The sequence below is a fragment of the Pan troglodytes genome, chromosome 4 (genome assembly GCF_028858775.2).
Source record: "Pan troglodytes isolate AG18354 chromosome 4, NHGRI_mPanTro3-v2.0_pri, whole genome shotgun sequence".
Lineage (NCBI taxonomy): Eukaryota > Metazoa > Chordata > Mammalia > Primates > Hominidae > Pan > Pan troglodytes.
This window is the reverse complement of record NC_072402.2, coordinates 117,190,912-117,203,447: the sequence shown is the minus strand read 5'-3', so window position 1 is coordinate 117,203,447 and position 12,536 is coordinate 117,190,912. Positions and strand designations below refer to the sequence as shown.

General features: G+C 41.9%; 2 protein-coding genes across 6 annotated transcripts in view; both read right to left on the bottom strand.

Annotated features, from left to right (window-relative positions):
- Nucleotides 1-2,319, bottom strand: part of HSD17B4 (hydroxysteroid 17-beta dehydrogenase 4) — an 85,438-nt gene extending 83,119 nt beyond the window's left edge. For 2 of the 4 annotated variants that reach the window (XM_517892.5, XM_009449545.3), the window contains exon 1: nucleotides 1,919-2,243. In XM_517892.5, the coding sequence (XP_517892.3) occupies nucleotides 1,919-1,986 (68 nt within the window). In that variant the 5' untranslated portion in view covers nucleotides 1,987-2,243. Of the gene's footprint in view, nucleotides 1-1,918 lie in introns of all 4 variants that reach the window. The other 2 variants (XM_003310842.3, XM_003950608.3) reach the window with 2 other exon arrangements.
- Nucleotides 2,320-7,527: 5,208 nt separating this feature from the next.
- TNFAIP8 (TNF alpha induced protein 8) overlaps nucleotides 7,528-12,536 on the bottom strand; it is a 183,902-nt gene continuing 178,893 nt past the window's right edge. The window contains exon 3 of one of the 2 annotated variants that reach the window (XM_063810600.1): nucleotides 7,528-7,763. In XM_063810600.1, the coding sequence (XP_063666670.1) occupies nucleotides 7,584-7,763 (180 nt within the window). In that variant the 3' untranslated portion in view covers nucleotides 7,528-7,583. Of the gene's footprint in view, nucleotides 7,769-12,536 lie in introns of both variants that reach the window. The other variant, XM_063810602.1, reaches the window with a different exon arrangement.

Below are 12,536 nucleotides of genomic sequence, written 5' to 3'. Positions count from 1 at the left end.
TGAGGTAGGAGAATTGTTTGAACCCGGAAGGCAGAGGTTGCAATCAGCCGAGATCATGTCACTGCACTCCAGCCTCGGCAACAGAGCAAGACTCCCTCTCAAACAAAAACAAAAAGAACCAAAAACATACAGTTTTCCAAAACTAGGAAATTTCACCAAATACCTTATTTTAGAATTTAATCCAAGCAGAAGGATCACTTGAGGCCAGGAGTTTGAGACCAGCCTGGGCAACAAAGCGAGACTCCATCTCTTGAAAACATTTAAAAATTAGCTGGGCGTGGTGGCACACGCCTATAGTCCTAGCTAGTCTGGAAGCTGACGCAAAAGGATCACTTGAGCCCAGGAGTTCAAGGTTACAGTGAGCCATGATCGGGTCACTGCATTCCAGCCTGGGTACAGAGTAAAACCTTTAGCTTTGAAAAACAAAAAAAATTTAATCAACTCTGAATGGGTAAGAGAGAATTTAACCAGTTTATGAACAGCAAGTGCTAAGTTCATAACTGTCTAGTCACAACTCATTGTTTCACAAAATCAATTTTGTGGGTTACAATTACAATTTATAAATAAAACAGAATAGAAAATAAATTTCAGGATGCACTGCCTGTACTACACACTGTATCATGAACTGGTTTTAAATACAGATGTGTGTGCATGTGTAAGTGTACTGAGTACTGGTGTAAAATGTACTGCATACCATGTGTAAGTATGCTAATGGTGTCAAAAGAAGCAGTCCCTATCCTTGAATGATTTTCAGATATAGCCCCTGAAAAGGAAAGTCTCCTTAGCGATGGCAAAAACGTCTTAGAATGTAATCCCTGGACCTCCTGCATGAAAATTATCCAAGAGCTGTCAAAAAAGATTTAAAACACCAAGCGTTGTAAAATACATTATTTACAATAAAAGCAAAGTGTAAACAAAATGTTTTCCTAAAAACATTTAGAAGGTATGGCTACACCCAAATACATGCCCATGCAGAGATAACCAGACAGCTATGGGTATAAAATACTTGGCTATTCATCAATACTGAAAGCATTTTCTGAAAGGCAGCATAAGAAGCCACTTTATCAATACAGATATGAAAGTACATAGGAATTAATTGACAGAATTCCAGTTTGTAACGTTTAACATATAACTCAAATAATTCATGCATTAGGGCCTTTCCAGGTATAAGGTACTACCAGTGGAGAATCAAAGGTGCATAATGTCAAGATCCCTGCACTTGGAGGTTACAGAGGTCACCCACTGGTGAGAAACTAATGTAAAATCTCACTGCACAGCATCTATGTTGGTATGAATGGTTTGTTTTAATTTTTTGTACTTTAAAAAATGGGGTTATTTCACATAACAATTTTCCATTTTGCCGCTCCTGAAATACAGGCAACTTTCCCACTGGCCGGTCCACTTCGGAATTCTCTGCTCTCCAGTTCCTCAGATGTGCCCATCCTACTCCCATTTTCTTTCTCCATCATACGCCTGACCCCTGTGCGCATTTGAGCTTACAACCTCTGCCAAGACTCCAGTGGATTTCGAGAACAGTTTGTGACTTGCTAAGCATACAAACTCCAACGGGGAAGGGCTCTTATCAGACGCCCTCTTTAAAGAAGGTCCTCTCACGAACTTAAAATCTTACGACAGAGGGAAACAAACACTGAACGACTGAATGACTTTTCAGGAGCTGACATCTCTGCGCTTCAGGGGGCGAATTCCAGCCCCCGCCCCTCGCGGCTTTTCAGTCCTTTAAAAGACTAGGCAAAGATCTAAGAGAGTTAATTGCAGGAAGAGTAACAATCGATGCCCACAGATAAGGGTCAGGGAGAACTTTCACCCAGTTTTGCAATCAGCAGCCCAGCCTGGCCTCTCCTCTCAGGCAGGACCTTGGGAAGCCCACACCGGGGTGCTGGGGAGAAGCGGGCTGTACCTGCTTGAGAGACCAGGTGTTTCCGGCTCTTTCCTCCTCAAGAGATGCGGTGCCTCAAGAATAACCATTCCCCTCCCCACCACCTCAGCGGGGTGACCTCAGCTGCGGCTGCGCGCGTATCCCGGCCCGAAAAGAGCAGCCAGCTGCGCCTCAGCAAGGGGCGCGGCCTCCAACCTTCGCATGCTCACCTGCCCCCGCGCCGGTGACCAGTACCACCCGCCCGTCGAACCTCAGCGGTGAGCCCATGAATAAGGCCTGCAACGACACACACACGAACAAGCAGAGCCGCTGGACGCCGACTGCGGGACAGGAGGAGGCGGGGAATGGCGGGGGCGGGACGAGGGTCAGTGACTTGCCAATTTCTGGTAGGAAGATGAGCGCAGAGCGCGCGGCTCCCTTGGAATCCTGGGAAATGTAGTTAAGAGTGACTCCACTCGCTGGAAGGACTTGCCTTCCAAGGGCCATTTCTGCGGCTGGAAGCAATGAGAGCTGCTAGGACCTGTGTAGAAGAGTAGTTGACTCAACACCTTGCGTTCACCTATTCACCTGTCGTTTCATCATTCACTCAATAAACGTTTTCTGGGTTTAGTTGCTGACCTAGAGAAACAGCATGCGGCCCCTATCTTTGAGGGGCTTCCAGAGATAGCCCCTGGGAAGGAAATTCCCCCTTAGGGATGGTAAAGATTTTTCAGTGTAATAATCCCTGCACTTCTACATGCAAACATCAGGGAACTGTCAAAATGCAGAGTCCTGGACCCCCCACTGCTTACCTCCCAGAATAGAATCTCAAGGGGCAAAAACATTTTGACAAGTGTTCCTAAATGATCTTGCGTTTGTATGTTGAGAACAGTCATAGTTCAATCAACATTTATTGAGCATCTCCTGAGTTTTGATAGGATCCTCAAGCTACTCAGAGTCAGATGGTAAACTTTCAATAACGGTGCAGCCTAGACTTGTGACCAATGTGTGTAAGTGTGCTAATGGTGTCAAAATAAACAGACCCTATCCCCGCTGGGGAGAAAGAGGAAAAACTTTCTGAAGGAGGAAGCAGGACCTAAAGTGGCGACCCCTGCAAAGAAAGAAGGGCATTACAGGCAGCACAAACACTAGCTAGGTTTGCGGAGAAAGAGGGTAAAGCCACAAAAGCAAAGCCAGCAAGATCATGTTTAGATGTTTGAATTTTGTGCTGAAAACGGTTTTAAGTAGGATTACTCCAGAGAGTGGTGGGAACACATTTACACTGTGGAAAGATCACTTTGCCCATTATGGAGGATTGATTGGATGTTGCGGGAAGTCACGGACCCCAAACAGAGGGACCTGCTGGAGCCGCAGCAGAGGAACATAAATTGTGAAGATTTCACGGACATTTATCAGTTCCCAAATAATACTTTTATAATTTCTTATGCCTGTCTTTACTTTAATCTCTTAATCCTGTTATCTTCATAAGCTGAAGATGTACGTCACCTCAGGACCACTGTGATAATTGTGTTAACTGTACAAATTGATTGTAAAACATGTGTTTGAACAATATGAAATCAGTGCACCTTGAAAAAGAACAGAATAACAGCAATTTTTAGGGAACAAGGGAAGTCAGCCATATGGTCTGACTGCCTGCGGGGTTGGGCAAAAAGAGCCATATTTTTCTTCTTGCAGAGAGCCTATAAACGGACGTGCAAGTAGGGAAGATATCACTAAATTCTTTTCCTAGCAAGGAATATTAATATTAATACCCTGGGAAAGGAATGCATTCCTGGGGGGAGGTCTATAAACGGCTGCTCTGTCTTATGTGGTTGAGATAATGACTGAGATATGCACTGGTCTCCTGCAGTACCCTCAGGCTTACTAGGGTGGGGAAAAACCCGGCCCTGGTAAATCTGTGGTCAGACCAGTTGTCTGCTCTTGAACCCTGTTTCTGTTGTTTAAGATGTTTATCAAGATAATATGTGCACCGCTGAATATAGACCCTTATCAGTAGCTCTGCTTTTGCCCTTTGTCTTGTGATCTTTGTTGGACCCTTATTAGTAGTTCTGCTTTTGCCCTTTGTCCTGTTCCCTCAGAAGCATATGATCTTTGTTCTGCTTTTTGCCCTTTGAAGCATGTGATCTTTGTACCTACTCTCTGTTCTTACACCCCCTTCCCTTTTGCAACCCTTAATAAAAAACTTGCTGGTTTGAGGCTCAGGTGGGCATCACGGTCCTACTGATATGTGATGTCACCCCCGGCAGCCCAGCTGTAAAATTCCTCCCTTTGTACTCTTTCTCTTTATTTCTCAGCTGACTGACACTTATGGAAAATAGAAAGAACCTATGTTGAAATATTGGGGTCAGGTTCCCCCGATAATTAGAGGTGGGCAAGGAGAACATAGAAAAGATTTGGGGGAAATTATGGAAACCAGAAGTAAGGCAGAGGAAATGTTGAAGAAGAAATGTTGAGATAAACTGTATTTGCAAATGGAACTGACAGGGATAGAAGGCAGGGAAATTCTGGGCAGAAGAGGGCAGGTCCCCAGTGACGGCTCCACCCTCAAGCCTGAAAACATGGCCCAAAGTGAGAACATGCATCCCTGTTTTCCCTCTTGAATGTTGCCTTTTCCAAAACCACCTGTGGTCCCCCTGCCCCCCATCCTGTGCCCATAAAAACCCCAGGCTCCACTGGCAGAGAGGAGAGGAGAGAAGAAACAGCTCGACTTCAGAGGTATGGCTTGATGGCGTTGCTCCTGGGGAAGATCACCTTCTCACTCCATCCCCTTTTCAGCTCCCCTTCCCACTGACAGCCACTCTCATCGGCAATAAAATCCTCTGCATTCACCATTCTTCAATTTGTTCCTGTGACCTAATTTTTCCTGGATGCCAAACAAGAGCTCAGGTGCCACAGGTGTGATACTAAAGGCTGTCACACTGACCCTCTGCCCTCACTGGCTGAGAGCAACTGCCTCACACCAAAAAACAGAGGGCCCACTGAGCTGTTTAACATTTAAGCCATCAGTGGATGGCAAAGTTAAAAGAGCACTGTAACACACACCCTCTGGGGCTTCAGGGGCCTCAGGTACCCCTCTAGACACTGCCAAGGGCCACACAGAGTTTTGCTCCTGCGTGCACTGGCCCCAGCTCCTGCACCTACTCACCTGTGCTCCCCTTCCTGTGAGGGGTGGAATGCAGTGGGACCCAGTGAGTGGAGTCCACCCCTGCCAGAACCAAAGCGGCCAGCTAGTTCTAGATCCTATGTGCTCCAGTTCCTGCCCCCACCCATGAAGGGGTCAGGAAAATTTCCTGCTTCAGAACTAGTCTTTTTGATTAATTAGATGTAGATATGAGGAAAGAGCAACTGAAATAATCCTATATTTTGATTTGAAAATCTAGATTACGATGGGCCATTCATCAAAATAAATAGTGGAGAAAGAGTGGCTTTGGAGGGGTTATGGCTCCAATTTTAGACAAACTGCATCTGGGAAGGGGAAGCAAAACTATGGCTAGAGACACCTAGGAGACAGCTGTGGTTCTAGAGCTCTGACAGCTTGGTTTCTGTTATAAATAAAGTTTCGGTGCCACAGAAGAAATAGCACTCAAATATAAAATTTTTTTTTTCTTCTCAGCAAGGCAGTTTACTTCTATAGAAGGTTGCACTCTCACAGATGGAGCAATGGTGAGCGCACACTCGGACAAGGGAGGGGAAGGGGTCCTTATTCCTGATGCATGTAGCCCCTGCTGCTGTGTCATTCCCCTATTGGCTAGGGTTAGTCCACACAGGTTAAACTAATTCCAGTTGGCTAATTTAAAGAGAGTGACAGGGTGAGTGGTTTGGCAGGAAAAATGGTTATGGCAGAGAGGACATCGGAATGAGTCAGGGTAGAGAATGAGCAGGTAATCAGAATGAGACAGGGTGGAGCAGGTAATCAGAAAAGGTTGCTTTACGAGGAAGTTAAGTTTCAAAGTAGAAGGCAAAGAATTTAATACACTGACATACTGATTCTTTTAAAAGAAATTTAGAACTCATATCTAACAACTCCTCCTCTTGCATTTCCTTACAGCTCTTTCTCTTCAAACTTCTTTAACATGTCTTGGCTTAGTTGTTCTGCTTGATTTTCCAAAAGAAGAAGCTTCTCTGGATAAGGTGGAGGATAGTTAAGGGAGGATTTAGTAAGTGCCGTTTCTATGAGCCTCTGCACCAACCCACAGATGTATGGTATGATACAGCACCCAACAAGAATAAGTACACCCATTACGGCTGCAAGGGAAGTAAGAATTGAGGCTATTATTCCTTTCCATTTACCGAACCACTTTTCTAGGCATCCTGTAAAGGGGCCATTTACCCCTAGTTGCTGGCTAACTCTTTGGACAGAGCAGTCAGATCTTGCAATGCCTTTGTTATACTTCCATTAGGGGCGGTATTGTTTGGGATGAAGGTACAACATTGAGTTTTAATCATGACACAAACTCCTCCTCTTTCTGCTAATATCATGTCTCAGGCTATCCTATTTTTCCAAGCCATCTGGCTAGTAGCCCCTAATTGCTCAGCTATTCTTTTAACAGCATCTCTAGGGTAGTTAATAAATCGCTGTTGGTTGCAACAAATGTAGTTTATCCAACCTACATTTTTATTAATTGCCACTTACCAAAATACTGGCTGAAATCCTGCAGCTATTTGATTTTGGGCTTTAAATTGATCTGGTATTCCCGGTGGGACTCCAATTGCGTCTAAATAGACATGAGAGTTGAAAGACCCATAAGGGGCCTCTCTCACTTTACGATGTCTTATTTTTCCTTCCTCCAGTTGATGAAATGCCAGAGTAAAAGAGATAACCAATTGAATTAGACCATAAGTACTGCTTTAATTATTTGGCAGAGTGTCCAGTAAAGGTCCTCCGTAATACCACCATACAACCAGTCAGGGATGAATAAGAGCAGACTGTTGGGTCAGCTCTTGGAAGTGCCTGACTTGCCTGCATCCTGTTAAGTCTCCAGGGAATGCCAAATTTTTCCCCTTGTCATTGGAGACATGAGGTAAAATTGGCTTTGGAAGATGGAGGCTGGATGGCCCTCGGGGGCTGACCCACAGGGTGTTGAACTTCAGGAAATAGCAGAGAAAGAGCTTGGCACAATTTGTTATTCCAGGCGGTAGAATCTTGAAAAAGAGCTACCATGCACTCCATGTCCAGTTGATTTGAGGACCATCCCAGTGGAAAGGGAACAACCTGGGCCTCTGGCCTACTGTGCACACAACCGTAACAGTCGCTTTTGTTTAAAGTGCGAACGGAATATTTAATCCATTTTAACCAGGCATTTACATCTTTTTACCCTGTTTCAATGGCTATGGTTTGCCTTAGGTCTTCTATTTCTACTACTGAGACCTTGCTTTTGTCATTTGGCATGAGGCGAGGCATAGTTTGATTTCATAGGTTTGGGAAAGGGGCAGTTGTAGGAGGTGGAGGAGGGAGAACAAACCACATCTTAAAGAAACCTATAGGATCCTTTCCAGTGACCTCTGCTCCTAAACCATAAAAATGCTCAAAAGTGGGGTTAGAGTTGCTAGTGGTAGGAATAGTAATGGATATAGGCACTGGATTCAGAAAGGAAAGGAAAAGATATATAGACTACGCTTTTCTTACCTTTAATTTGGTAGGGCTTGATCCAGGAACAATGGCCCAGGATTCTGATGATAATGGCGCTTACTTGACTCGGGTGTGATGTGTCCAACCCCCTTCCGCGGTACGAACAACAGTCTCAGTGGTTAGCAGCACTAGGTAGGGTCCTTCCCAGGCTGGCACAAATTTTCCTTCTTTCCACCCTTTGACAAGAATGTGATCCCCAGGCTGGTGCTGATTTACTGGAAATTCTAGGGGTGGTACCTGTGCTAAAAGACATTTAGTTTTGAGAGAAAGGAAAGTGGAAGATAAACCAAGTGTATAATTTCTGAGAAACTGATCTTTTGTTTTAAATTTGGGAACACCAGCAGTGGACTTTATAGTCCTTAGTGCCTCCCTGCTGAGAAATTTCCTTTGGCACCTATTTTTATTAGTTGTTAGACCAAAGAAACCCAAACACCCTTTTACATTTGACAATGCTTCCTGTATGATTTTATACCAGATAAGCTAAATTTTACCTTTATATTAGTGTGTTATTAATGTTAAACTTGATTTTAATAAAACCCTATAGACATAATTATCAAATTTTAATGTCTGACCATAAGGTAAGATTTCCATAGACTCTATTTAACCTTTTATAATTTTGTTAAAGAGCGGTTAGTGTTTTAAGAAAAACCCACTGTGCTTTTATTTTAACGTCCAGTTCACGGAAAAACTGCATGATACCCCTTTAACTTTAGCTACCATGTTTACACATAGAATTTCCTTTACAATTAACGTTTTAAAACTTGCTTAAACCTTTAAAACAAAATATTTTTAACCTTTTAATGTAGGTAAAAATCCACATTCTTATGCCACCTTATAATCTTTTTACCAAAAGTATATTTTACTTTTCTTACACACCTTGCACATAAAGTGTTTCTTCAATAGTTTTACACTCAGGAAGCCTAATTACTATTAAATTATGCAACATTTCTTGCATAAATTCTCTGTTATAACTTTTTTTTCACGACTTTCACAGACAATTCCTCAACATGCCTCAACTTTCTGACTTGTTGCAAACATCCCTTTCTTTAAACAACCAGTTAATTTATTTTAGGACAAGAATTTACCATATAACTTTTTTTTAATTTTGAACATTTTTTTATTGCTTTCTTACCTTTATAGTGTTGCTATGGAAATGTCTGATAATAATCTGATAGTTATTCATATTTACTGAGCAATTTTATCTCTGGAACATTTTATAATTGTCTCTTTGAAATGTTTATTATAATGTATTTAATGTGGGGTATTTAATTATCCATTCTTTCTTTTCTCTTTTTCTTCTTTTTGGGTGAAAAAGGGGGAGAAGAGTCAGGAGGCGGTTGGTAAGCCCGGCAACAAAAGTGGGAAAGAGGCAGGGAGTGGGAAGCCAAAAGCCTACATCACCCAGCATTCCCGGGCAGAATCCCATCCAAGCACTAACCAGGCCTACCCTGCTTAGCTTCCGAGATCAGATGAGATTGGGTGCTTTCAGGCTGGTATGGCTGCCCACAGGCGGTCCCAGGCTCCTGCGGGGGCGCAGGCGGGTGGAAAAGGGGCAGAAGAGTCAAGGGGCAGTTGGGAAGCCTCGCAACAAAACGGGGAAAGAAGGAGGGAGCGGGAAGGCAAAAGCTTAATTATCCATTCTATTTGGAACTCTCTGAACACATTCAATCTGATGTCTTACATATTTGTTTAACTCAGGTAAATCCTTGGTATTATTTTTTCAAGTAGTTCTTCTACTCCATTTACTGCTTTTTTCTCCTTTGGGGACTCCTTTGAGGCGATATTAACATTTCTATTTCTATCCACCATACCTCTTAATGTTTCTCTTACACTTTCTATCACTTTATTCCTTCCTAATGCCTTTAGGGAGTGCTTCTTGACTCTTTCCCTTACCTGCTCATTCTTCTGCTAGTCATTGCGTTCAGAGTTTTATTTCAACAATTATCATTTTCTTAATCAATATTTCTAATTTTTTCTTCTTCATTACTGCTTACTCCTTTTTTAATGTATATTCTAGATAGCCTGATTTTTTTTATTATACTCTAAGTTCTAGGATACATGTGTACAACATGCAGGTTTCTTACATAGGTATAGATGTGCCACGTTGGTTGCTGCACCCATCAGCTCGTCATTTACATTAGGTATTTCTCCTAATGCTATCCCTCCCCTAGCCCCCCACCCCACGACAGGCCCCAGTGTGTAATGTTACCTGCCCTGTCTACAAGTAATCTCATTGTTTAATTCCCACCTATGAATAAGAATATGCGGTGTTTGGTTTTCTGTCCTTGTGATAGTTTGCTGAGAATGATGGTTTCCAGCTTCATCCATGTCCCTGCAAAGGACATGAACTCATCCTTTTTTATGGCTGCATAGTATTCCATGGTGTATATGTGCCACATTTTCTTAATCCAGTCTATCACTGATGGACATTTGGGTTGCTTCCAAGTCTTTGTTATTGTGAATAGTGCTTGCTGCAATAAACATATGTGTGCATGTGTCTTTATAGTAACATGATTTACAATCCTTTCGGTATATACCCAGTAATGGGATTGCTGGATCAAATGGTATTTCTGGTTCTAGATCCTTAAGGGATCACCACACTGTCTTCCACAATGGTTGAACTAATTTGCACTCCCACCAACAGTGTAAAAGCATTCCTATTTCTCCACATCCTCTCCCGCATCTCTTGTTTCCTGACTTTTTAATGATTGCCATTCTAACTGTCATGAGATGGTATCTCATTGCAGTTTTGATTTGCATTTCTCTGATGACCAGTGATGATGAGCATTTTTTCATGTGTCCGTTGGCTGCATAGATGTGTTCTTTAGAGAAGTGTCTGTTCATATTCTTTGACCAATTTTTGATGGGGCTGTTTGTCTTTTTCTTGCAAATTTCTTGTTTGAGTTCTTTATAGATTCTGGATATTAGCCCTTTGTCAGATGGGTAGATTGCATAAATTTTCTCCCATTCTGTAGGTTGCCTGTTCACTCTGATGGTAGTTTCTTTTGCTGTGCAGAAGCTCTTTAGTTTAATTAGATCTCATTTGTCTATCTTGGCTTTTGTTGCCATTGCTTTTGTTGTTTTAGTCATGAAGTCCTTGCCCATGCCTATATCCTGGATGGTATTGCATAGGTTTTCTTCTAGGATTTTTATGGTTTTAGATCTAACATTTAAGTCTTTAATCCATCGTGAATTAATTTTTGTATAAGGTGTAAGGAAGGAATCCAGTTTCAGCTTTCTACATATGGCTAGCCAGTTTTCCCGGCACCATTTATTAAATAGGGAATCCTTTCCCCATTGCTTGTTTTTGTCAGGTTTGTCAAAGATCAGATGGTTGTAGATGTGTGGTGTTATTTCTGAGGGCTCTGTTCTGTTCCATTGATCTATATCTCTGTTTTGGTACCAGTACCATGCTGTTTTGGTTACTGTAGCCTTGTAGTATAGTTTGAAGTCAGGTAGCATGATTCCTCCAGCTTTGTTCTCTTGGATTAGGATTGTTTTGGCAATGCAGGCTCTTTTTTGGTTCCATATGAACTTTAAAGTAGTTTTTTCCAATTCTGTGAAGAAAGTCTTTGATAGCTTGACGGGGATGGCATTGAATCTATAAATTACATTGGGCAGTATGGCCATTTTCACAATATTGATTCTTCCTATCCATGAGCATGGAATGTTCTTCCATTTGTTTGTGTCCTCTTTTATTTTATTGAGCAGTGGTTTTGTAGTTCTCCTTGAAGAGGTCCTTCACATCCCTTGTAAGTTGGATTCTTAGGTATTTTATTCTCTTTGTAGCAATTGTGAATGGGAGTTCACTCATGATTTGGCTCTCTGTCTGTTATTGGTATATAGGAATGCTTGTGATTTTTGCACATTGATTTTGTATCCTGAGACTTTGCTGAAATTGCTTATCAGCTTAAGGAGATTTTGGGCTGAGACGATGGGGTTTTCTAGATATACAATCATGTCATCTGAAAACAGGGACAATTTGACTTCCTCTTTTCCTAATTGAATACCCTTTATGTCTTTCTGTTGCCTGATTGCCCTGGCCAGAACTTCCAACACTATGTTGAATAGGAGTGGTGAGAGAGGGCATCCTTGTTTTGTGCCGGTTTTCAAAGGGAATGCTTCCAGTTTTTGCCCATTTAGTATGATATTGGTTGTGGGTTTGTCATAAATAGCTCTTATTATTTTGAGATACATTCCATCAATACCTAGTTTACTGAGAATTTTTAGCATGAAGGGCTGTTGAATTTTGTCAAAGGTCTTGTCTGCATCTACTGAGATAATCGTGTGGTTTTTATTATTGGTTCTGTTTATCTGATGGATTATGTTTATTGATTTGTGTATGTTGAACCAGCCTTGCATCCCAGGGATGAAGCTGACCTGATCATGGTGGATGAGCTTTTTGATGTGCTGCTGGATTCAGTTTCCAGTATTTTATTGAGGATTTTCACATCGATGTTCATCAGGGATATTGGTCTAAAATTCTCTTTTTTTGTTTTGTCTCTGCCAGGCTTTGGTATCAGGATGATGTTGGCCTCATAAAATGAGTTAGGGAGGATTCCCTCTTTTTCTATTGATTGGAATAGTTTCAGAAGGAATGGTACCAACTCCTCTTTGTACTTCTGGTAGAATTTGGCTGTGAATCCATCTGGTCCTGGACATTTTTTTTTTTTTTTTTGGTTGGTAGGCTATTAATTATTGCCTCAATTTCAGAGCCTGTTATTTGTCTATCCAGAGATTCAACTTCTTCCTGGTTTAGTCTTGGGAGGGTGTATGTGTCCAGGAATTTACCCATTTCCTCTAGATTTTCTACTTTGTGTAGAGGTGATTATAGTATTCTTTGATGGTAATTTGTATTTCTGTGCGATTGGTGGTGATATCCCCTTTATCATTTTTTATTGTGTCAATTTGATTCTTCTCTCTTTTCTTCTTTATTAGTCTTGCTAGCAGTCTATCAATTTTGTTGATCTTTTCAAAAAACCAGCTCCTGGATCCATTGATTTTTTGAAG